The 25,674-nt window shown below is 35.5% G+C and overlaps 1 protein-coding gene across 1 annotated transcript in view; it reads right to left on the reverse strand.

Moving 5' to 3' along the window:
• Positions 1-6,804: 6,804 nt before the first annotated feature.
• The window catches only part of DNAI4 (dynein axonemal intermediate chain 4), a 123,572-nt gene continuing 104,702 nt past the window's right edge, over positions 6,805-25,674 (reverse strand). The window contains 4 exon segments of the mRNA XM_059924219.1: positions 6,805-7,055; positions 15,793-15,949; positions 18,559-18,785; positions 19,429-19,527. Of these exon segments, the coding sequence (XP_059780202.1) occupies positions 6,993-7,055; positions 15,793-15,949; positions 18,559-18,785; positions 19,429-19,527 (546 nt within the window). The 3' untranslated portion in view covers positions 6,805-6,992.

The following is a 25,674-nucleotide window of genomic DNA, read 5'->3' on the forward strand; positions in this document are numbered from 1 at the left end:
CTAGTCTTTTTCTTTCCTTCTTTTATTCTTTCCTTTCCTTCTTCTTTCCTCTCCTCTTTCCACTTATTTCCTCTTTAGAAATAAGTTCTAAAAAGACAGAATCTTAGAGTATTGTTTCTTAAAGTGTTGTCTTCAGGACATGAGTCTTGGCATATGATCTCTGGGAAAAAAAAAAAAGGATCCCATAGTAATAGTCCCTTTCTTGGAGATTAATAATGCATACTAATATAGTCAGGGCTCAGAGAAGACTTATAGTTAGGAAACTTCTTTAACTTTGTTTAAATTCAATGCTTCCCAAACTTATTTAGCCCTAGAAAACCTTTCACCATGAAATTGATTAATATCTGCAATCATTATGAATTACCTAGAGTATATATATTTCTAGTTCCAAGCAAATGGTAGGATTATATTCCTCTGATCTTTAAAGTTGTTTGTGGCCAAGAGACATATTTTAGCAAATAAAATGTGAGTGGAAGTGACATATGTCACCTCTACCTGACATTTAAGGATCGGTGCATGATTCCCCAGTTCTACCTCTCTCCTGCCTTGGTGACCAACGACATTCCTGACAATGGAATCTGATCTCTGAGTCAGAACAACATGGAGCAGTACCATCTGCTAATCTGTAATGAACATGTAATATGAATGAGAAATAAATCCTTATCATTTAAAGCCACTGAGATTTGGCAATTATTGGTTGTAGCAACATCATGACTTATTCTGACTAGTATAAAGTTATTTACATTTTACAGATGTAGAGACTGTTTCTATGATCCAAAGCAAAGTAAGATGAATTATTTGACCTTAGCAATTGGTGTTAATTACCACATGCTCAATATTATTGATTATATGAAAGTCCACAATTAACACAAACCAAAATTCCAGATTAACAACTAGACAATGGATTCAGTAAATCTTTCACCTATATACTGCTTATCAAGGAACTACAGCCACAGGAATGCCTAATAGATGGTGTTGGGGGCAGACTGGCATGAGTTATAAGTACCGTCTGTAGCATCAGATTAGGGAAATCCTATCTCAGTTCTGCCATTTAACATCTATGTGAACTTAGGAAATACTTAATGTTTCTGAATCTCAGTTTCTTCATTTGTAAAATGTAGATAATACTGACTACAAAAAAAATGATAATACTGACTTTATTAGGGTGGTTTTCAAGATTAAATTATGAAAGAGTACTGATCAAAAGTCTCTAGCACAAAGGGAATTTTTAATAGATTGATCATTGATGGTAATCATAATAATTCTACCAAATATTACACTGTGCCATAGTGATCTTGGTGTTAGAATGTTAGAGTTTTAGTATTGCCACTCTAGTTTCTAGCTAAGAGAGCTTGAGAAAGTAATTTAATCTGTATTAGATTTTCAAATTTGTAAAATGGAAAAATATCACAGGATCAAATGAAGTAATGTTAATTATAGCACTGATAAATTATAAAACATACCACATATAGCTATTTTATGGTAATGATGATTATGAGATCGCTGTATAAATTCATTAGCAAACACTAATTTATTTTTATTATTTTTTTAACAGAGTTAGTACTGCTCATCCTTGGCTAAGACTCATACTAACTGCTTCTAGAGGGTGTTTTCGTCGATGGCACCACCATTCACTCAGCTATTCTTGTGGGTCATTCACAACTCCTCATGCTCCCTCACTCTTCACTGACTGAATCCTCCTGTACACACACATCCATTAAATCACCAAGGCTCATCAGTTCTACCTTCTATTGATAAATTTCCCTGTGTTCTACCCACTGCTCTCTATCACCTCTGCCATGATCACAACTTTCATTTAGATTACTGCAATGGCCTCTCACTTGGCCCTATATCTTTCATCAATCCATTCTCCACACTGCTGCCAGAATGATCTTTCTAAAACATGTGATTATTACCCACTTTGAAGACTCTTCAATTGTTTCCTATTTTCCTCAAGAAAAAGCAAAATTCCCTTAACGTGGCCTGTAAGACCTTTCATGATCTGGCCTCTATTTGTAAAGGTCTTAGATACCCTCAAACTTTAAATGGTCCACCTATACCAAACACCTCAGAGTTTTTTTGAAAATTTCATGTTCTCTCTCTCTCTCTAGGCCTTTGCACATACTGTTTTCTTCACCTAAAGCTCCTTTTCCTCCCCTCTTTAAAACCAGTTAATTTCTACTCTACAATTATCTGTAGAACCAATATTGAAATACCACTTATCTAGATAATCTTGCATAATTTTATGTATAAAATTTTCTTACCGTTCATTTTAGTGATTTTTTAAATGCCCTATCATTAAGAATTAAATGAGCAGCTGAAAATGTTTTTATTAACAATCTCATAAACAGTAATATTTAAAGTTTCATTTTGTATGGACAGAGAAGCTATTTTCTTTTTATGTGTTTGTTGTTATTTGGGGCTTTTAGAAATTGTTAAAACAATAAATAATCAAACTATGTGTAATTTAGAAAATTCACTAAAACTATTATCAGTGAGTTGTGATGTAAGATCCCTAAAGTGTCCTGGGATCCTTTGTTCTTCTTGGTATAATGGCATCATATCTTTTAAAAGCTGGCTTATTCAAAGAAAACACAGACACGGTGAGAGTACATTTTTTATGAGTTGTTCTGGATACTACATAAATGTTTCATCGGTTTTAAAAAAAAGCAGTGCTCATTTTATAAGATTCATAAGCATGTTTTTAGGTGTTTCAACTTAATGGGCATGTTCTGCTTTCTATTTAACCCAGGAATTAGTTTCATGTAAACTGTTAGCCTTTTAGTTTTATCACCAACTAGGTATGCCAACCTAAGCAAATGAAGGCTAATAGCCTAGTAAGTGTCCTATGGTTCTGAAGGCCTGAACAAACAAGACACGAAGCCCAGATGTTGTATAAAGGAACAAATGAGGTCATAAGCACAGTCTGTATCTCCTGAAGGAGGAGTAGGGCCTTGGCAAGGACACAGCCAGCTGCTAAGGGCAAAGAGGTTCTCAGATCAAGAAGTGGGGATGTGGTCTGGGATAATCAAAATGATAACTGCTATTTTTGAGCAACTACTTCATACCAGGCATCTTGCTAAGTGCTTTACGCTGGAGGAAAATGGTGCCCCAAATTGTCAGTGAGAATACAATCTCACAAAGCAGCAGTAATACTCACCTAAAGAAAGTGATCATAGATTTGTTCTTAGCTTTTGTCTTGAAGGGGAAAATGGGTTTTATCCTGTTGTAGAACAAAAAAGAGCTATGACCTGTGTTTAGCAACTTTCAAGGCTCATTTTATGCTTTATATGTTTTCCACCATTAAAATGTTTTTACCCTCTGTGATGTTAAGACATCTTGTTAGGATGTTGAGGAAATCATATGTAAAATATTAGATCATGTTACAATATGGGACAAGCATGGAGCCAACATTACTTACATTAATTTGATAATTCATTTACTCAACAAATATTTGTGGTCATAACTACTCTGTGGAGGTGCTGTTCTAGGTGTTGAACACACAGTAGTGAGCAAAACACAGAGTCCCTGCCCTCAAGGAGCTTACAGTCTAGGGCTGGAGGCAGACACTACGCAAATGACCACAGAAATATTTAGCACAGCAGGTATGAATGTCAACTCAGAAACTTAGGTATCCAAGAAGTAGATTTTCCATAATTCAATTTCTAACTCCAAGTCTTCATTCCAGTCAGCTGGCAGAAACAAACCACACACACAAAAAGTTAATGTCCGTATCTCTCAGAGTTGGTTTTCTTCCATTTCCCAGGATATAATTCTAGTATCTTACTCTGTGCCAAGGCCCTTCTATCACCAAAGCGCTGCTTCTTGCTGGATCATTAATCATCCTCAGTTGCCTGGCTTTTTCAGTTCCTGTGCTTCTTTGCACATCACTCATTCCATGGAGAATGGTTTTTTGAGGTTGACTATGGTCCCTCCTAGGTCTTACTACTTCCTGAACAATGCTTTTCAGAAGTAGGACATGGGTCCCCTCTGCTCTGTGGATCCACAGGCCTCTCTCTTTCCTTCATTTCCCCTTCCTCTCCAGCCCTGCAGAAACTTCACATTTCCCTTCATGTTCAAGATGCTTGGAGCAAATTTAGCCTGGCTTGGTGACGTCCTGTAGGAGGGAGCTCAGAAGGGGCTCTTCTGAGAAGATGAGATATGAACTGAGAGCTGAAGGGTGAGTGAAGAGCTAACACACTGAAGGGGAGTGAGGAGAGTGGAGGACAGTACTCCCAGCAGAAGGGGTCCATATGGCAATGTCTAATAGCAGGGGAAAAACGCTGAGAAAAACTAAGTTGCTAGCATTATTATTTAGGGGTAAAACCTTCATTAGAGAAGAATATGTACTCTTATGTTTTGGTGTATGAGACCTCAGCAAACTATATAGGCATGAACCATTGACAACACAATAGTGGATAATGTATAAGAACTGTTCAAAGCCTTGCGATTGAGCTCAAGTCCGACCAGTTACCAGCTCTGTGGTCTTTGGCAAAATATATCACCTCTTTAAGCCTTAATTATGTCATCTGGAAAATAGAGATTATGATAATAATACAACTGCTTGCCCTACCTGTCTCATAGGATCAATGTAAGGGTATAATGCGACAGTGGACTTGAAGATGTTTTGCAAACTGCAAAGAACTTTAACAGGTACACTGTTACTAGCGTGTTGATAACAATTATTCACAGTACAATTCAACATTTTTAGAGAGACTCCTATTGAGACAAAGCAGCAAATACTAAATGTTCTACTTCTCATTTATTATTGTATGTAACTACACAGAGGTGAACTAAATGAACACACTAAATATGATGTACAACTATATACTAGAGAATACAATCTTCCTTCCCTACAGAAGTTGGAAGAGCAGCTAACAATTTACTCTCAGACAACAGTTTAACTTCTCTATGAGAGATGCCTGGCAGAGAATGACCAAATGCAAAAATGAATACCTAGCACAAAATAGGAGCCTAAAGTTAGCCCAGTCACCATTCCCTCCTTAGGCCCTTAACCAGCCCATTGGTATTTTGTGTGTGTGAATGTGTGTGTTTAAAGATAAAATGAGATGGCTAACAACTGAGCAGAATTCTCATTCAATTCTTAACATTTTATGGTAAACTCTATGTTATCAGGAAATGAAAATTAAAACAATAATGAGGTACTACTACACACCTATTAGAATGGCTGAAATCTGGAACACTGATAATACCAAAGCTGGCGAGGATGTAGAGCAACAGGAACGCTCATACATTGCTGGTGGGAATGAAAAACGGTATAGCCACTTTGGAAGATGGCTCAGGGTTTTGTTTTGCTTTTTTACAAAACTAAACATGCCCTTACCATACGATCCAGCAATTGCACTCCTTGGTATTTTCTCAAAGGAGTTGAAAACTTATTCCACATAAAAACCTGTACAAAGATGCTTATAGCAACTTTATTCATAATTGCCAAAATTTGGACTCAACCAAAATGTCCTTCAGTAGGTGAATGACAAACTGTGGTACATCCAGACAATGGAATATTATTCACCACTAAAAAGGAATGAGCTATAAAGCCATTAGCAGACATAGAAGAACCTTAAATTCATATTACTAAATGAAAGAAGCCAATCTGAAAAGGCTATATATCGTATGATTCCATACAATGGAATAGGTTCAGTTCAGGATCAGTTGCCCAGGATCCAAGAAGAATAAAATAGCTTTATTTTTCATTGAGGCCTGATGAGCAATGAGAATAGAACACATGAAAATTTTTTAAGATCAAAAATATATAATAAAAAGATACACATTTTTTTCAATTAAATTGTTTTATTTTGTTATACAAAGTATTATGGAAAGTCCAAATCTTTTTAAAAGACAAAGAGTTAATGACTTATACCAGCAGAAAATTTATAATCCTTATACCTTATAACCTGACCTTAGCTTTCAGTCCACCTAAAAATTGCCTTGCTTTTGTTTAAAGGATGGCTCCAAAGAAATGGAGATTGATAATTCCCACTGCTGCACTGATTCCATTCTCATTTTTAATATGATTTTTCAGACAGTTTAGTGAGTTTCAAGTGCCTTATCCTCTCCTCTCCACTTAGAATGCTTTATAGAACAGGCTATACTGTCCTATGGTCTCAGTTAACAAACTGCAAGACTTTTTAAGACAAACAGCATGGAACAGACAGTTAGCAATCTATATTTGGAGGAGTTGCTGCCTCCCACTCCTCCAATTTCCACAAGCTTGCTCTAGAACCCTTCACAAAATAACATCCTGATGCAAACTACAGATCAGGGACTTCTATTTTATCTCTGGGCCCACTTAAGTCTGGGCTTAAAACCCAGAGCATATTCTGAAGGATGCAGAGGAGGATGCCCCGATGTGTCCCAGACTAATTCTCTCTGAATTGAGTGTATGATGCCTGCTGGCCAAACAATGCAATTCTGACATTTATTGTCATGTCTTTTGTTTGTCAAATAGTCTAACAATGTTCTATAGTTTCAGCTCGCAGATCTAAGAGTATAAAATTCTTATTTAAAATTGGGTATGAAAATCCAGTATTCTCACAATACTAACACCTGCAAAATTCATAAACCCTGGAAAACACAGCTCAGAAAGCAGATTTAAAAGTGCATGGAACTTTGTCTTAATAAAGATTCTGGTTTAAATAATTCTAATACTTTCCAAGCTTTGCTTCTAAAGGAATAACAATTTCTAACTTATTTGGATATTTTATACGTACATATATGTACTTGGACTATGACTAAGAAAAAGAATAGATATAAATTTCAAAAAATTAAGAAAAACCCAGTAAAACTCTAACAATTATCTTAAATCACAAACTAATCACATTTCTCTGAAGTAAAAGTTCATTAAGTTTATATTAAATTTAGATGGAAGTTATACATCAAATATTGTGTTCTATAATCAAAATCCCAGCTTACTGCATACAAACCAGACTATTGGATATTAAACACTGTTCCTTTAAACAACAACAAAGATACTACTGATGATGAACTACGCTTTGATTTGACTTGGGCCCAAGCAAAGTATCTATTATATCTCCCTGGAAAGAAAAAAAAAAAGTCACACAATTACAATGCAATAAAACACAAATTAAGAGGTAAAGTAGTCTTTAAAATGTCATTTAAAATTTATAAGCTAATGATACACATATAAAGGGCATCCAATAAGATTGTAAAAGGAAACAAACCAAGGTAAGTTTAAATAATAACATTTAGGGGCTTCCCTGGTGGCGCAGTGGTTGAGAATCTGCCTGCCAATGCAGGGCACACGGGTTCGAGCCCTGGTCTGGGAAGATCCCACATGCCGCGGAGCAGCTAGGCCGGTGAGCCACAATTACTGAGCCTGCGCATTTGGAGCCTGTGCTCCGCAACGAGAGGCCACGATAGTGAGAGGCCCGCGCACCGCGATGAAGAGTGGCCCCCGCTTGCCACAACTGGAGAAAGCCCTCGCACAGAAACGAAGACCCAACACAGCCATAAATAAATAAATAAATAAATAAATAAAATTAAACTTAAAAAAAAATAATAATAATAATAACATTTACTTCCTAGTATGAACCTGCTCTTTCCTATGAGAGATTCTCTTAATGAAGTGTGATAAACAATTTTATAAGGATTCAGTAAAGGGTCAATTTTGGCAGCTCCTGTTTAGCTTTAATGCTTAAATCTCAGTTTTCTCATCTGTAAAATAACTTTTAGTCTTGATGCTATCTTAAGCTCTTTTTTGATCTGTAGTGTTTGATTTAGAGAGAGTAAAATGTCTGAATTTCTATGTGGATTTTGTATTTCACTTAATAATAATGATCTTTGTAGTAAAAGGGTAAATGAAACCAAAGATGGGAGGTGAGTTTTCAAGAAAGACATAGTGAAAAGACGGGAATTGGAAGCAGAAGACTAGAGTTTTCTCTATCACATATAGGTGATCTTGAGGAAATCACTGATATCTGGGAATCTTAGTTTCTTTGAATGCATAACGAAAATATTAACATCCACTTGCAAAAACTGTTGTAAGAGGTGAATGAGCTAATGTAGGTGAAAGTGTTTTATAAACTCTAAAGAGTTATAAACACCTTAGATAATACATATGTCAGTTCCTGTCTTTTAACCTATACTATACTCTTTGTACTTCCCCATCCTTTAAGCTCTGACACATCAAATCAGTTGCTAAGTTGCTTCTCAAACCTACCTAAATCTAGTTCAGTCTCTCACTTGGGAAAATGTAGTAGATCATTACTGTAGTTTGTTCACAGTTGTATTCTTAGTGCCGAAAACAGACCCTGTCATATAGTGCATACTCAGTAAATATTTATTGAATGAATGGTCTATTTTTTCTGTCTTCAGTGTCTCTCAACATTAATGTGTATACACACACACACACACACACACACACGTGTGTGTGTTTATATTTTTGATGATTTCACTTATCTTTTTGTTTTCCCTTTAATTTGGGAAAAAATGTACACTCAAAAGTACAGAGGAAAAGATGGCAAACATTTGTATACTGAAACATAAGAGTAGATACAGTATTTAGGAGTGATTCTCTACAGGCTGCCTCCAGAAAAGGAGTTGGTTTGTGCCACTGAAATTAGCTTCTGCCAAGTGCTTAAGCCATAATTCTGTTCGATGCAAGACTTAGGCCCCCATCAACCAAACCCCATCACACCAGGAGAGGAGTTGGTGCTTCAACAAACAATAAATGCTAATGTGGTGGTAAATCCTGTCAACAGCTAGCTACATCACGAAGTTATAACTGCAAGGCTTGGACCCCAACCACCTGTTCATGTCAGGCATCAGACTGATGTTACCCCTAACCATGAGCCCTGAGTCAGTAGGATAGGGCTAGAGCCAATGTTCTGCCATGTCCTATCACAATAATACTCTGACCCTTAATCACATTGGGAGGGTCCAGAGTTTCAGAAATTATGTCACTTAAAACCTCCTCCACAGCCCAAGGATCAAAGTCCTTCTCCTGCTGTGCAAGGCCACAGAAAGTGATGGGCAATGAGAATATGAGTGGGTGTTGTGGTCCTAAAATTGCTATTAATCCCTTCTCCATGGGTTTTCCTCAGTGAACCCTGCTCCGGTACACTTTATGCATGGGCTGTCTGGTACTCTGCCTTTGTGAAACACATATTTACCCCAAATCAACAAACATCATCTTTGCCTTGAATATTTTCTAATAAAAGAAATAAAACTTTACTGATGAAATTCTCTTTGTACCCTTCCCCAATCCTATTCTTCCCTCATCTTTCACTTCCCAGAGGCAGCCTTTATCATAAATTTGATGTACATCTTTCCTATATAGTGAAATCATATGACTTCCAAAATTTTGATTAACTCTTGGTTAAAATTAATGAAGAAATTGTAGGTCATAATGTTACTTGGTAAGACATCTTGATGGGAAATAATGGTTTGACATTAATTATTTTGAGACTTTAAATTACTTCTATGATCATAATTCTTCTCTGAAAAGCTAACGAGGAAGCGTATCAGTTAAGCTTATGGTTAAAAACCTGATTAATAATTTTTTGTTTAATCTCTCAGAAATATAACCCTGAACCTTTAAAATATAATGGCCAAAAAGAATGAAAAACTTATTTTTATTAGGAAATTGTATTTATGTACTAATATATGGAATATATTTGTTAAAAGAAAATTTTGCTCAGCAGCACTGAAATCATTAACACACACACACACACACACACACACACACACGTTTGTCGAAAACATTCAGACTCTCTGAGCTTAGCCTTCTGCTTACAGAGCATACTGCTCAAAACAAAAGATGTCTCTAACTGATTCAAATCAAAACAAAAATGAAACATTCTTCTTTCACATTCCAGTCTATATTCTTTTCTTTTATTAACTATAAATATAACCAGTAAAGGACATAATTTTGATTTTTGTGTTTAAATAATATTACATAAATCATAACATATTGTATTTACCTTCCTGCAATTTGCTTTTGTCACTCAACACTGTGTTTTTTAAGGTTTATTCAAAATTTGTCATATTGACACACTGAAATATATATCCTTTAAACTTCTGTATTGTAATCACTCATGTAATTATGCCATATTTTATTTATCCAATCTCACACTGATGATCATTTAGATTGTTTCCAATTTATCAATGTAGAAACAAGGCTGTTATGAACATTCTTTTCTCATTTGCATGTCTTTCAGACCACTACCAACAAATTAAACAAAGCCCTGGGCGATATACAGAATCCAAACAGATGTCATTTAAACATCTAGAACAATTATAGTCCTACCAGATAGGAAAACTGTAGTAATTTAGAATTAATGACACAGTCAATAAATGAACTGAAATGAATCAAGTAATGCAGCAACACATTCAGGGTTGCAGAATTCCATGAGAAGATGGAATATGCTGGTAATATATAACTAGACTTGAGGAGACACGGGCTTTGAGACTATTCTATATGGAGGGCATTGACAAATCAACTGTAAAATAGGGCTCAGCCTGGCAGCCAAGGTAGTCTGGAAAATGTCCTTAAACATCTACCATCAATATGCATCTCAGCCAGTTGAGAAAATAATCTCCAAAACTACTTGGAATGTTTCACTTGTTTCTTTATTGGGAAAACATATTTTTAGCCTGAGAAGAATAAAAGTTGTGTATAGAAATAATGTAGTAAATCAAACAGGTAATTTTAATATTTTTGTATTAAGGAATTTGTACATACTTGGAATTTTAAATATTCATTACATATAAAAGAATTTGTCATATTTGATTGTCTAACAAATAAATTTGTGATTCTAATTTTAATGTGTGATTAGGTAATAGATTTAGACTTGTAATCATAGATTTAAATATTATTAATTTGTGAAGAGCATTGAAACATTTAGGAAAATTTAAGATTCAGCATATTCAATATTTTAAATATATTAAATTAATAAAAATTCCTTAAGTATCTGAGATTTGTTTGCCCTAAGATGATTGAAGTACTTAAAAATCCAATATATTAAATCTATAAATGGAATTTAAAGAATTTAAAGAAATTTAATTGTTACAAAAACTCACTTAAAAGTAGGTATTAAAGTTTCCTAGACTTAGAATAATAAAATATATAATCTAAATGTAAGAGCTTAAGGTGAACTAAAGTTTTTTAAAAATTTTGTAACATATTTGAATGTGAATGTTTGAAATGAACCTAGACTGAGTAATCTTCTCTATGTCTAAAAGAAACATTAAAAAAAACTCACATTGCTACCTTATACATGTCTCCTGGTACACCTGTGCAAGAGAATCTTGACATTTTCCCATGACCCTTGCATAAGAATTCCTAGTTCCCTACAACTCTGCTAATACTTGGTATTGGCTAATATTTTAATTTTTGTAAATCTGATCAATATGAACTGGTATCTTGTATAATTTTAATTGCACATTCCCTCATTATTAGTGAGAATGAATGTTGCTTCACAAGTTTATTTGATAATCTAGTTTCCTCTACTCTGAGTTAATATTTTATACGTTGCCTATTTTAAAAATTGAGTTGTTCTTGTTTTGTAGGAGTTCTTTATACATTCTGGACATTAAAGGTCTTTTATATATCTTGGAAATTTCTTCTTCCAATCTGTTTCTTTTAACTTGGCATATGGAATCCTAAACAGAAAATGTTAATTTTAACATAAAAATCATACAAAGAATAATTGAGATTTATTGAGACCTTACTATGCGCCAGTAACAGTTCTAACTACTTTGCACATATTCACTCAATCTTTCTAACAACCTTTGATTCTGGTACCAATATTACACCCATTTTACAAATAAAGAAAAAGAAAAAAATTGAAAAAATTAGGGGATTTGGGGTGGTCATTTAAAAAAAAATCTATCCTTGACCTTAAATCGTTAAGATCTTATCCTACATTTTCTTCTAGGAGTTCGTTTACTTTTCACAGTCTTCAATCCATTTGGAGTTCACCATTGTACAAAATGTGAGATAGGCGTCTAATGTTTCCCCCCATGTCACTTCTAGAATTGTAAACCTTAAATGGCTTTCCATAATCTATAGAATAAAGTTCAAATTCCTCATCAGGGCAGTCATACATTTTCTGGTCCCAGATGGCCCAACTGGCCCTTTTCTTGCTTTTATCTCAAGCAATCTCTTTACCAGTCAAAAAAATCTACTCACCATTTCCACATGAAAAGTGCCATGGACCTTTTCAATTCCACATCTTTGCTTAAACCTTTCACTCAGTCTGGAATAACAATTCTACTCTCTTGTCTACAAGAGAAAATCCTAATCCTCCAAAACACAGTTGAAATTTAATCTCTTCTGTGAAAGCCTTCCCCGTAGTATTCTTATTTTTTCCTTTTCTTCTTCCTATTCTCCTTTCAAAAGTCAACTGTTTTCCTGCTCTGTACTCCTATAGGAGTTTGTTTATTTAGTTCTTTATGACTCGATTATGTTTCTTAAGCATATGTTGCTTCTTTCTTAGAAACTACATTCCTTTTGTTTATAGGTTTGTTCATTCACACATCTATTCAACATTTGCTGAATGCCTATTATGTGCTAGCGCTATGCTAGATACTTGAACATACAAGTTTCAAGCAGCTCAAACTAGTAAGAAAGATATGTATACAAAATATTATAATTTATATTGAAAAATTGTTGTAGTACTTGATAGGTACTGCAGAAAAATATATGTGATGAAAAGAACCAACATGCTAATGCTTATAGATTCCCTTCTACCAGTACACCAACACATACTAAGAAAAATTTTGAAACAATTCAAGTCTCCCTCCCCACTGCCCCAAGTTCAGAGTTTGTGGACAAGTTCTTAGAGCTCTTCTGGGATAGAACTGAAAGAATTACAGAGACAAAAAGGGATGGATTTAGGCCTTGAAGCTATATTTAGGGTTTGAGAGATATGGACAGAAGAAGAAAAAGGAGTACTATGAACTACATATTTGGATCCATTTTAATGTTTCTTTGAGAGGCTTAAATAAAGAATAGAATTTTCTTTTAATTACTTTTGGTTTTTGAGCTATCTTAAACAAGGTTCACTGTGGGCACAAACATCCTCATCCTGTTAAAATATCTTGCATTCAATGAATGCGTAAGAAATTGAAAATATTAAAATGTTTTATATGGCAAAAATAAGCCATTAGGGCTGCACGTCTCAGAGCAGACTAAAATTGTTATGTAAGGAGACCAATGTATTTTTAAAATAACTTTGTGTAGTGTAATGATTTGTAAAATGGATAAGTAAAAGACTAAAATTCATTCATGATCCTACCCCTAAAAAATAATGCTTCTAATATGTTGAATTTTTCTCTAGTTTTTCAATGCATATTTATTCAAAAACATCTATTGACTAACTACTACAAGCCAGACACTGTACTAGGCCACAGGGATATAGCCCAGAACAAAAGAGACAAAATTCACTGTTTACGTGGCGCTTATAATCTATCAGTGGAAGACTAGCAATTAACAAAATAAATCAATAAAGAATATGGTAGGGGCTTCCCTGGTGGCGCAGTGGTTGAGAATCTGTCTGCCAATGCAGGGGACAGGGGTTCGAGCCCTGGTCTGGGAGGATCCCACATGCCGCGGAGCAACTAGGCCTGTGAGCCACAATTACTGAGCCTGCACGTCTGGAGCCTGTGCTCCGCAACAAGAGAGGCCGCGATGGTAAGAGGCCTGCGCACCGCGATGAAGAGTGGCCCCCACTTGCCGCAATTGGAGGAAGCCCTCGCACAGAAACGAAGAGCCAACACAGCCATAAATAAATAAATAAATAAATAAATAAATAAATAAATAAATAAATAAATAAATAAAATTCTTAAAAAAAAAAAAAAAGCCCTTCTCCTCCGCCCATTTCCAATTTAAAAAACAAATAAAAAATAAAGACTATGGTATATACCAAGTAAGTGTTACTACAAAAAATAAGTTATGGAAGAGTATTGAATAGGGAATGTGGGCAAGAGTGGAGGTTGCAATTTTAAATAAGGTGGCCAGTGAAGACTTCACTAAGAAAGTGACATTTGAGCAAAGACTTGCAGTGGGTAGAGGAACAAACTGTGTGGATTTTAGGGAGAGGGAATGACAAGTACAAAGTCCCAAGCAAGCTGGTATGTATATAGGTAGGTATTCTCTGTTTGTTTGCTTGTTTGTTTGTTTGTTTAACATTTATAGTCCATATGGTTGGGGTAGAACTGCACCTCCGACATGTGCCCCAAATCTAATCAGCACATCTGACTTTCCTGGTCATATTTCCCTCTGGTTGGATATTTAGATTGTTTCCTTTTTCCTTTTCTCTTTTTTTCTTTCCTTTTCTTTCTTTTTTTTTTTCCTCATCGCATCACAAAATATGCTATAACTAATTTCTTTGATTGCCTTTATGAATATTTCTGTAGCATAGAGTCCCAAAAGTGGACAATTCTGGTTCAGATTGCCAAATTGCTTCCAAAGAAGTTATACCAATTTCTATTTCAACCATCAGTATAGGAGAGGACCTATCTTATCAAATGTTTGCCAGGAATAAGTAGTCCAATTAAAATAAACTTTGTTAATTTGATATATGAGAATGGTATCACATTTTAATTTAACAATTTTTTATTAGTGAGGTTAAATTTTAAAATATATTTACTAGCCATTTTTTGTGAATGAACTGTTCCTGACCATTACTCACACTTCTATTGGAGTCTTAATGTTTTTTCTTATTGATTTGTACATATTTTTAATATTTTTAACATGTTGATATATTCATGATAATAATTACCAGATTACTCCTTAAAATAGAAATTTAAACATAAACAGAAAAAATGGAAAATAATGGGCGTCTATATGGTATATATACAATGGAATATTACTCAGCCATAAAAAAATAAAATGTTGCTATTTGCAGCAACATGGATGGACCTGGAGGGCATTATGCTTAGTGAAGTAAGTCAGAGAAAAATAAACACTGTATGTTTTCACATATATGTGGAATCTAAAAAATAAAACAAATGAATGAATGTAACAAAACAGAAACAAGACTCATAGATACAGAGAACAAATTAGTGGTTACCAGTGGGGAGAGGGGAGGGGAAAGGAGCAGATAAGGGAAGGGGATTAAGAGGTACAAATTACCAGGTATAAAATAAATAAGATACAAGGATATAATGTACAACACAGGATATATACCCAATATTTTATAATAACTTTAAGTATACTCTATAAATATATCAAATCACTATGTTGTACACCTGAAACTAATATAACATTGTAAATCAACTATACTTCAATATAAATTTTTTTTAAACAATAAGTAAATATATAAATACATAAATAATTTTTAAAATAATGGGCATCTAGTAATACGGATTTGCTTGTCAAAGTTTTACAACAAAGTTTTGATATTTGAAAATCAGAGTAAGGGAAGAGGATAATGCTAAACCAACAGAAACAAATGCCAATTTCAGGAACACTGGATAATATCTAAAAATATTTCTTGTAAAAGTCTTTGAATATTTGCAGTAAACAGTCCCAACCATATACTAGGGACAATTTTAAGTTATTTCATATAATATTTATAATTATTCTGCCCAACAACATTATTTAATTTTACAGATAGACAACGTGAGACTCAAAGAAAATAAGCCTAGTAGGGGCCACACCTAGTAGGTAGCAACTCTTCGGACTTACATTCTTTCCATTGCACCACACTTAACATACGTTTAAGAAATGTAAATCTCTTCCATGACACAAAATTACAACTCAATAAAATCATAGAATGACAAAAAAATTTGATTTTTGAGTCTTACCCGGTTAGAGTCCAAAGCAGTGGGCATATTTCTTAATTCATACACAGCAACTTGTCCATCACTGTCTCCCACCAGAAGGCAATCTGTTTGCTTAGTGAAGAGAACAGTTGTGAATTTGATTCCAGGGTTAGCGACATTCACAATCAGAGGGTCCAAACTGTAATGAAATATTTTATTTGTAAATTTAGTTGTTGTTAATATGTTCTTTTTGGATACAGACTAAGAAAAATCTGAGATATTTGTGATTTCATGTAAGTAACAAAAACCAAAAGCTTCTTTCTGTGTTTCCAAAAGCAAAATAACTGCTTCTCACTCTTTATTCAATCAAAACTTTCATTTTTTCAATAAACTAATTTCAACTAAATAAATTAAAGCAGTTCACAATTAAGATGTGAACTCATAATTTAAATTCCCATGATGAGTAATTTTATGCATTAACTTGGCTAGGCTGTGGTACCCAGTGTTTGGTCAAACACCGGTCTACACGTTGCTGTGAAGGTATCTTTTTTTTTTTTTTTTTAAGATATGATTAACTTAAATCAGTAGAATTTGAATAAAGCAGATTACCCTCCGTAAAGTGAGTTGGCCTCATCCAATCTGTTGAAAGCCTTAAAAGAAAAGACTGAGGTCTCTGAAGTAGAATAAAATTCTGCCTCCAGACTGCCTTTGTACTCAAGACTGCAACATGGACTCCTCTGATGGAAATTCCAGGTTGCCAGCCTGTCATGCTGGCTTGGGACTTGCCAGGTCCCACAATCATGTGAGCCAATATTTTTAAATCTCTCTCACTCTCTTTATTGGTTTAGTTTCTCTGAAGATCCCTAATACAACTCCTTAAATAATAAATGTCTCTTAACAGAAGGATGTTTTGATCCAAATGAACCCCTGGAACATAAATGAATCTGGGGCTTCCCTGGTGGCACAGTGGTTTATAATCCCCCTGCCAGTGCAGGGGACATGGGTTCCAGCCCTGGTCCGGAAAGATCCCACATCCCTGTGGAGCAACTAAGTCTGTGCTCCACAACTACTGAGCCTGCGCTCTGGAGCCCATGAGCCACAACTACTGAGCCCCTGTGCCACAACTACTGAGCCCGCATGCCTAGAGCCCGTGCTCTGCAAGAAGAGAAGCCACGGCAATAAGAAGCCCATACATCACAACAAAGAGTAGCCCCCGCTCACCACAACTAAAGAAAGCCCGCAGGCAGCAACGAAGACCCAACACAGCCAAAAATAAAATAAAATAAATAAATTTATTAAAAATAATTAAAAATAAAATAAAAAAATAAATGAATCTGAACAGGACTGAAAACCTTGTTCAAAGGTTCTCTGAACAAGAACCTTTCCTACTCTTGGTTATCCAAAGCAATCCATTGACACCCTTATAAAATAACAGCAGCAGTCACTTGCATACTTCTGAAGAAATGTTGCCCTGGGAACTACAATTTTACTAGAAAAAATAAAATCAGAGGTAGGATCATTTAAGCAACCACTTTCTCCCTTAGTCATGTCATACTCAAAAATAAATTGCTTTGTGTTGTAATCCTTGATTTTTGGGTCAAACTGTTTTATAGAACAAGCCATGATGAAATTTTCCAGTTACTAAATTATTAATCTCTAGGAAAAAATTTGCAATTAATAATAAACCCATTGAATTTTATGTCATTTATTTTAAACAAGAATGTATTTCCGTGCTTCATCTGCTAATAACTTGCCTAAAGATCTACAATGTTTTCCAATATTGAAATATTGATTGAATAAGTATTACAGAACCATTAAACACTTTATTCCAGCATTGTATAAGCTTTCATATTAAAAAGGATAGATGGCCTAGATGGCACTCTTATAACTTTGTTGTAACACTTAAAATAAAAAATTTTAATTAAATGCATGCCCCTTCAAATATGTTTTAAAGCAAGGTAAGAGAATAAGTAAATATTATAAAAAATACTTATTTTGCTCCTTTTCTTTATCTTATAGAAAGTCTTTAGTTAGACACAATTAGAACAGTGCCTCTCTGCATTCTTCCATAAACCAGGCAATGACAAAGAATTCAAGCTAGTTATGATATCCTATATCAGCCTGTAAAAGTTTATGGAGATGGAGTAAGGTAACCTATTTTCATTCAAATATTTTTCATTCAAATATTTTTAAAATGACGTATGGTATAAGTAATTAACATTAATATATTATTCTATTTTAGAATATGGTAATTTCAAGAATTATCTGGGTGTTTTAAATGTGCTCTGAAATGTTGGCATGTTATTTCAGTGTTTCCATTTAAAGTGCTCTTGTAATATTTTTGCATAAAAAGGACTAAGAAAGACTATTTTGGTTGAAGAAAAGGAAAAAATAATTTGATCATATTTTAATGTCTTCTGTGGAAACACTGGGGATGAATTTTGTTGGTATAGTTATTAATTCAGGATATTTGAAACAGTATTGAACAGCTGACAAGAATTAAGCAAACATGGATATTGAAAAGTTAAAACACCTTCTTTCCACGTGAATGTTTTGCAAACTTTTTCCCCATGTCACAATTTTACACTACATTCCTTGTTTTTCTTAAATAAAATAATACTTTGCAGGTTCAAAAATATATTTATTATCCTGGCATATCTCTTTACTCACAAAGGACTCTCACAGTGTAAACTATTACTTGTTTTAAAGTAACTACAGTTCTCTCTAACCAATGTCAATACTATCAGGTATCATTTAGATTGAACTGCTTCTATTAGAAATAACTCCGAGAAAAATATTAACACTTACGTGCTGATGTGAAGGTCCCAAATCTCCACTCTGCTCTCGTTTGCAGCTGCAAATATATAGGATGATTTTGGAGACCAGGCAACATCATAAACAACATAAGTAGTTGGATAAAAACTCAAAAATGGTTTAAGATTCTCATGTTGCCATATAATAACGCCCCAATCTGCAGAACAGCTTAAGAATACATCATGACAAAATGGATTCCATGCTATTTTATACACTGGACCCTGGAATTAGAAAAATAAATTAAAATACATAGGTAAGTAGGATTTAACCTCTTATACTTTAAATTTGACCAACAAATTAAAAATGCTCAGATTTCTAAAAGCTTATACACCATGTAATTATTGTGTGGGTATTATTTTACATGAGAGTAAGGCCATAAATTGAATCTCTTCCCTAAATTATGCCATTCAGAAACATAAAAATATAGTTGCTACAATACTCACTAAATATTAATACATATTATACTACTTTTAAAAATATAAGGAATGTTAAGGAAAATAAACAGAAATAAGGGAGAAAATGAAGAAAACATAGTTGGAACAATCATTAAAAATGTAGAGAATAGGTATATGCCAGAAACAATTTCACTTTGGGATCAGCATGTCAACATAAGCAAAGTCTTTTAGAAACAAATAAAAATGTGGCTTCCACAACTGGCAAGAAGAAATCAAGGATACCTAGAAGCCAAATTAAATGCCCCCCATATTACTGGTGTTTTCTGTATAAGAAAGCACTTAATTCAAGCTGGTATTTTTAACTCTGAAGTTGTAAATTATTGCATAAAAAATGCTGTGCCTAATGATACTATTTTTTTCAGAAATATTGCAAGATAAAATTTTCCATACCTACTATAATTAAACTAACCTTGTGTCCTCTGTAGGTATCTAGATATTGCTCATTATATGAACAAGAACATTTGTGAATATGACCTTCTTCAGTGCCAGTCAAATAGATATTTGTGTCCTATAACACAAAAAAATCAAAATGCATTTGCTTGTGATATATTAGTAAATGTGCTAAATAGAAGATTAGATGATTCAAGATCTTTCAGAGACAATTCAAGAACCAAACTAGAAATACTATCTAGAAGACAGTTGATTGCTGTCTTTTTCTTTCTATCATGATTTTACAATAATTAAACTACCTGAAGGACTACTGTGCAAAGAAAATACAGATGTTTTTCTTTGCTGGAATAAAGGGTAGAACTTTGTATCCTGTCTAGAAATTACATGAACAAACACTGGCTTAAAATGAGGAAGAAACTTTCTAACATTTAGAGCTACCTGACAATGGAACTAACAATCCAGGGAAATAGTAAGTGTTCTTTCATTAGAACTAGTCAAAGAGAAGACAAATGACTTAACAATAACTATTCATGTACATAATGCTGAAGAAATTATTCTTGCTGGGAATGAGAGATTGAACTAGATGGAGTCTCAGACATCTTTTAACTCTAAATTTATGTACCAAATAGGGATTTAAAATGTATTTTCTACAATGATCAAAATCTTTATAATCAAAAAGTCTGAAAGTCAGTGCTCTAAGTCCTGACTATGTAGAGTCAGCCTCACCTGGGAGCCCTGTACAGTTGCAGAATTTCAGGCCCTGTCCCAGACCTACTGAATCAGAATCTGCATTTTAACAAGATTCCCAAGTAATTTGTAAGTACACTGAAATATGAGACCCACTGCTTAGCATACACCAGAACTTAAGAATGCAATTACTAGGTTATGGGGTATATGTAGTTTAAATTGCACAATAAAGTGTAATTTTTTTCCCAAAGTAGTATTACCGATTTACATTCAGCTCTATATAAAATTTCCCTTTGACACACATTCTCTTCAATAGTTGGTTACATCAGAAATCTTAAATTTTGCCATTCTATTAGGTGTAAAATTATACCTAATGGTTTTAAGTTCCATTTATATGGATATTAACAAGGTTGAGCACATTTTTATGTTTATTGGCCATTTGTATCTCCTCTTCTGTTCATATCTCTTGACCATTTTATAATGTTAATACTCTTTTTTCATATTCATTTGAATATGTTCTTTATATATTCTATTACATAGGCTTTGTCTATTATATATGTTGCAAATATCTTCTCCCAGTATATGGCTTATCTTTTCATGTACTTTCTTCAGTGTCTTTTAGTAAACAGAAATTCTCATTTTAATGTAGCTGGTATTATAATTTTTATATAGTTAGCATTTTTTGTGCTTTAAGAAATTGTTCCTACTTGGAAGTCATAGAGATAGTCTCCCACATTTTCTTCTAAAAGTTTTTGTGTATGATGTGATAGGAATCTAATTCCTTTTTTTTTTAATGTGGGTAATGATTATTCCAATACTGTTTATAAGTAGGTCATCTTTCTCTAAAGATCTTCAAGGTCACTGTCTAAAGTTGGGTTCCTCAGTATATAAACTCTGAGACACTGAGATCTCCATGCAAGAGGTTTACTGGGAAGTTCTCTCAGGAACAACCTTTGAGGGAAACAAGAACGGGTAGAGATTTAGTTTGAACTATGATGTACTTGCAACAAAGGGCTCAGCCCAGCCTATAAGAAGCTTTGGAGCTGAGATAGCCCTTCAGAGTCCTGCCTCCAGGCAAGGAGGCCAAACTTATTTCACACCACTTCCCATCAATAAATTAGTCAAGCAAGAGGATAGACTCAAACCAAAGTACATCAATAATGAAACTAAGTATAAAAATGGTGTAGGGGGGGAGCTTCAAGATGGCGGAAGAGTAAGACCTGGAGATCACCTTCCTCCCCACAAATACATCTACATGTGGAACAACTCCTACAGAACACCTACTGAATGCTGGCAGAAGACCTCAGACCTCCCAAAAGGCAAGAAACTCCCCACATACCTGGGTAGGGCAAAAAGAGAAAAGAAAAAACAGAGACAAAAGAATAGGGACGGGACCTGCACCAGTGGGAGGGAGCTGTGAAGGAGGAAAGGTTTCCACACACTAGGAAGCCCCTTCGTGGGCAGAGACTGCGGGTGGCAGAGGGGGGGAGCTTCAGAGCCACGGAGGAGAGCGCAGCCACAGGGGTGCGGAGGGCAAAGCGGAGAGATCCCCACACAGAGGATCGGTGCCGACCAGCACTCACCAGCCTGAGAGGCTTGTCTGCTCACCGGCAGGGGCGGGTGGGGGCTGGGAGCTGAGGCTTGGGCTTCGGTTGGATCCCAGGGAGAGGACTGGGGTTGTCGGCATGAACACAGCCTGAAGGGGCTAGTGCACCACAGCTAGCCGGGAGGGAGTCCGGGAAAAAGTCTGGAGCTGCCGAAGAGGCAAGAGACTTTTTCTTGCCTCTTTGTTTCCTGGTGCGCGAGGAGAGGAGATTCAGAGCGCCGCTTAAAGGAGCTCCAGAGAAGGGCATGAGCCACGGCTATCAGCACAGACCCCAGAGACGGGCATGAGACGCTAAGGCTGCTGCTGCCGCCACCAAGAAGCCTGTGTGCGAGCACAGGTCACTCTCCACACCTCCCCTCCTGGGAGCCTGTGCAGCCCGCCACTGCCAGGGTCCCGTGTTCCAGGGACAACTTCCCTGGGAGAACGCACGGCACGCCTCAGGCTGGTGCAACGTCACACCGGCCTCTGCCGCTGCTGGCTCGTCCCGCATCTGTACCCCTCCCTCCCCCTGGCCTGAGTGAGCCAGAGCCCCCGAATCAGCTGCTCCTTTAACCCCGTCCTGTCTGAGCGAAGAACAGACGCCCTCAGGCGACCTACACGCAGAGGCGGGTCCAAATCCAAAGCTGAACCCCAGGAGCTGTGCGAACAAAGAAGAGAAAGGGAAGTTTCTCCCAGCAGCCTCAGGAGCAACGGATTAAATCTCCACAACCAGCATGATGTACCCAGCATCTGTGGAATACCTGAATAGACAATGAATCATCCCAGATTGAGGAGGTGGACTTTGGGAGCAACAATATACATATATTTTTCCTTTTTCTCTTTTTGTGAGTGCGTATGTGTATGCTTCTGTGTGTGATTTTGTCTGTATAGCTTTGCTTTTACCATTTGGCCTAGGGTTCTGTCTGTCCTTTTTTTTTTCTTTTTTTTTTTTAGTATAATTGTTAGCGCTTGTTATCATTGGTGGATTTGTTTTTGGTTTGGTTACTCTCTTCTTTCTTCCTTTATTTTTTTTAATACTTTTAAAAAATATTTTATTAATTTTTATTTTTTATTTTAATAACTTTATTTTATTTTATTGTATCTTCTTCTTTCTTTCTTTCTTTTTTTTCTCCCTTTTATTCTGAGCCATGTGGATGACAGGCTCTTGGTGCTCCAGCCAGGCATCAGGGCCATGCCTCTGAGGTGGGAGAGCCAAGTTCAGGACATTGGTCCACAAAAGACCTCCCAGCTCCACGTAATATCAAACGGCAAAAATCTCCCAGAGATCTCCATCTCAACACCAAGACCCAGCTCCACTCAATGACCAGCAAGCTACAGTGCTGGACATGCTATGCCAAACAACTAGCAAGACAGGAACACAAACCCACCCATTAGCAGAGAGGCTGCCTAAAATCATAATAAGGTCACAGACATCCCAAAACACACCACCAGACGTGGACTTGCCCACCAGGAAGACAAGATCCAGCCTCATCCACCAGAACACAGTCACTAGTCCCCTCCACCAGGAAGCATACACAACCCACTGAACCAAACTTAGTCACTGGGGGCAGACACCAAAAACAACGGGAACTATGAACCTGCAGCCAGCGAAAAGGAGACCCCAAACACAGTAAGTTAAGCAAAATGAGAAGACAGAGAAACACACAGCAGATGAAGGAGCAAAGTAAAAACCCACCAGACCTAACAAATCAAGAGGAAATAGGCAGTCTACCTGAAAAAGAATTCAGAATAATCATAGTAAAGATGATCCAAAATCTGGGAAATAGAATGGAGAAAATACAAGAAACGTTTAACAAGGACCTAGAAGAACTAAAGAGCAAACAAACAGTGATGAACAACACAATAAATGAAATTTTAAATTCTATAGAAGGGATCAATAGCAGAATAACTGAGGCAGAAGAACAGATAAGTGACCTGGAAGATAAAATAGTGGAAATAACTACTGCAGAGCAGAATAAAGAAAAAACAATAAAAAGAATTGAAAACAGTCTCAGAGACCTCTGGGACAACATTAAATGCAACAACATTTGAATTATAGGGCTCCCAGAAGAAGAAGAGAAAAAGAAAGGGACTGAGAAAATATTTGAAGAGATTATAGTTGAAAACTTTCCTAATATGGGAAAGGAAATAGTTAATCAAGTCCAGGAAGCACAGAGAGTCCCATACAGGATAAATCCAAGGAGAAACATGCCAAGACACATATTAGTCAAACTATCAAAAATTAAATACAAAGAAAAAATATTAAAAGCAGCAAGGGAAAAACAACAAATAACATACAAGGGAATCCCCATAAGGTTAACAGCTGATCTTTCAGCAGAAACTCTGCAAGCCAGAAGGGACTGGCAGGACATATTTAAAGTGATGAAAGGGAAAAACCTACAACCAAGATTACTCTACCCAGCAAGGATCTCATTCAGATGTGATGGAGAAATTAAAACCTTTACAGACAAGCTAATGCTAAGAGAATTCAGCACCACCAAACAAGCTTCACAACAAATGCTAAAGGAACTTCTCTAGGCAAGAAACACAACAGAAGGAAAAGACCTACAATAACAAACGCAAAACAATTAAGAAAATGGTAATAGGAACATACAGATTGATAACTACCTTAAATGTAAATGGATTAAATGCTCCAACCAAAAAATATAGGCTGCCTGAATGGATACAAAAACAAGACCCATATATATGTTGTCTACAAGAGACCCACTTCAGACCTAGGGACACATACAGACTGAAAGTGAGGGGATGGAAAAAGATATTCCATGCAAATGGAAATCAAAAGAAAGCTGGAGTAGCAATTCTCATATCAGACAAAATAGACTTCAAAATAAAGACTATTACAAGAGACAAAGAAGGACACTACATAATGATCAAGGGATCATTCCAAGAAGAAGATAAAACAATTGTAAATATTTATGCACCAAACATAGGAGCACCTCAATACATAAGGCAAATGCTAACAGCCATAATAGGGGAAATCGACAGTGACACAATCATAGTAGGGGACTTTAACACCCCACTTTCACCAATGAACAGATCATCCAAAATGAAAATAAAAAAGGAAACACAAGCTTTAAATGATACATTAAACAAGATGGACTTAATTGATATTTATAGGACATTCCATCCAAAGAAAACAGAATACACTTTCTTCTCAAGTGCTCGTTCTCCAGGATAGATCATATCTTGGGACACAAATCAAGCCTTGGTAAATTTAAGAAAACTGAAATTGTATCAAGCATCTTTTCCAACCGCAGCGCTATGAGACTGGATATCAATTACAGGAAAAAATCTGTAAAGAATACAAAAATATGGAGGCTAAACAATACACTACTAAATAACCAAGAGATCACTGAAAAAATTAAAGAGGAAATCAAAAAATACCTAGAAACAAGTGACAATGAAAACAGGATGACCCAAAACCTATGGGATGCAGCAAAAGCAGTTCTACGAGGGAAGTTTATAGCACTACAATCTTATCTCAAGAAACAAGAAACACCTCAAATAAACAACCTAAACTTACACCTAAAGCAATTAGAGAAAGAAGAACAAAAAAACCCAAAGTTAGCAGAAGAAAAGAAATCATAAAGATCAGATCAGAAATAAATGAAAAAGAAATGAAGGAACAACAGCACAGATCAATAAAACTAAAAGCTGGTTCTTTGAGACGATAAACAAGATTGATAAACCATTAGCCATACTCATCAAGAAAAAAAGGGAGAAGACCCAAATAAATAGAATTAGAAATTAAAAAGGAGAAGTAACAACTGACACTGCAGAAATACAAAGAATCATGAGAGATTGCTACAAGCAACTATATGCCAATAAAATGGACAACCTGGAAGAAATGGACAAATCCTTAGAAAAGCACAAGCTTCTGAGACTGAACCAGGAAGAAACAGAAAATATAAACAGATCAATCACAAGCACTGAAACTGAGACTTTGATTAAAAATCTTCCAACAAACAAAAG

This window comes from Balaenoptera ricei, chromosome 1, assembly GCF_028023285.1.
Source record: "Balaenoptera ricei isolate mBalRic1 chromosome 1, mBalRic1.hap2, whole genome shotgun sequence".
In the NCBI taxonomy this organism is placed as follows: Eukaryota; Metazoa; Chordata; class Mammalia; order Artiodactyla; family Balaenopteridae; genus Balaenoptera; species Balaenoptera ricei.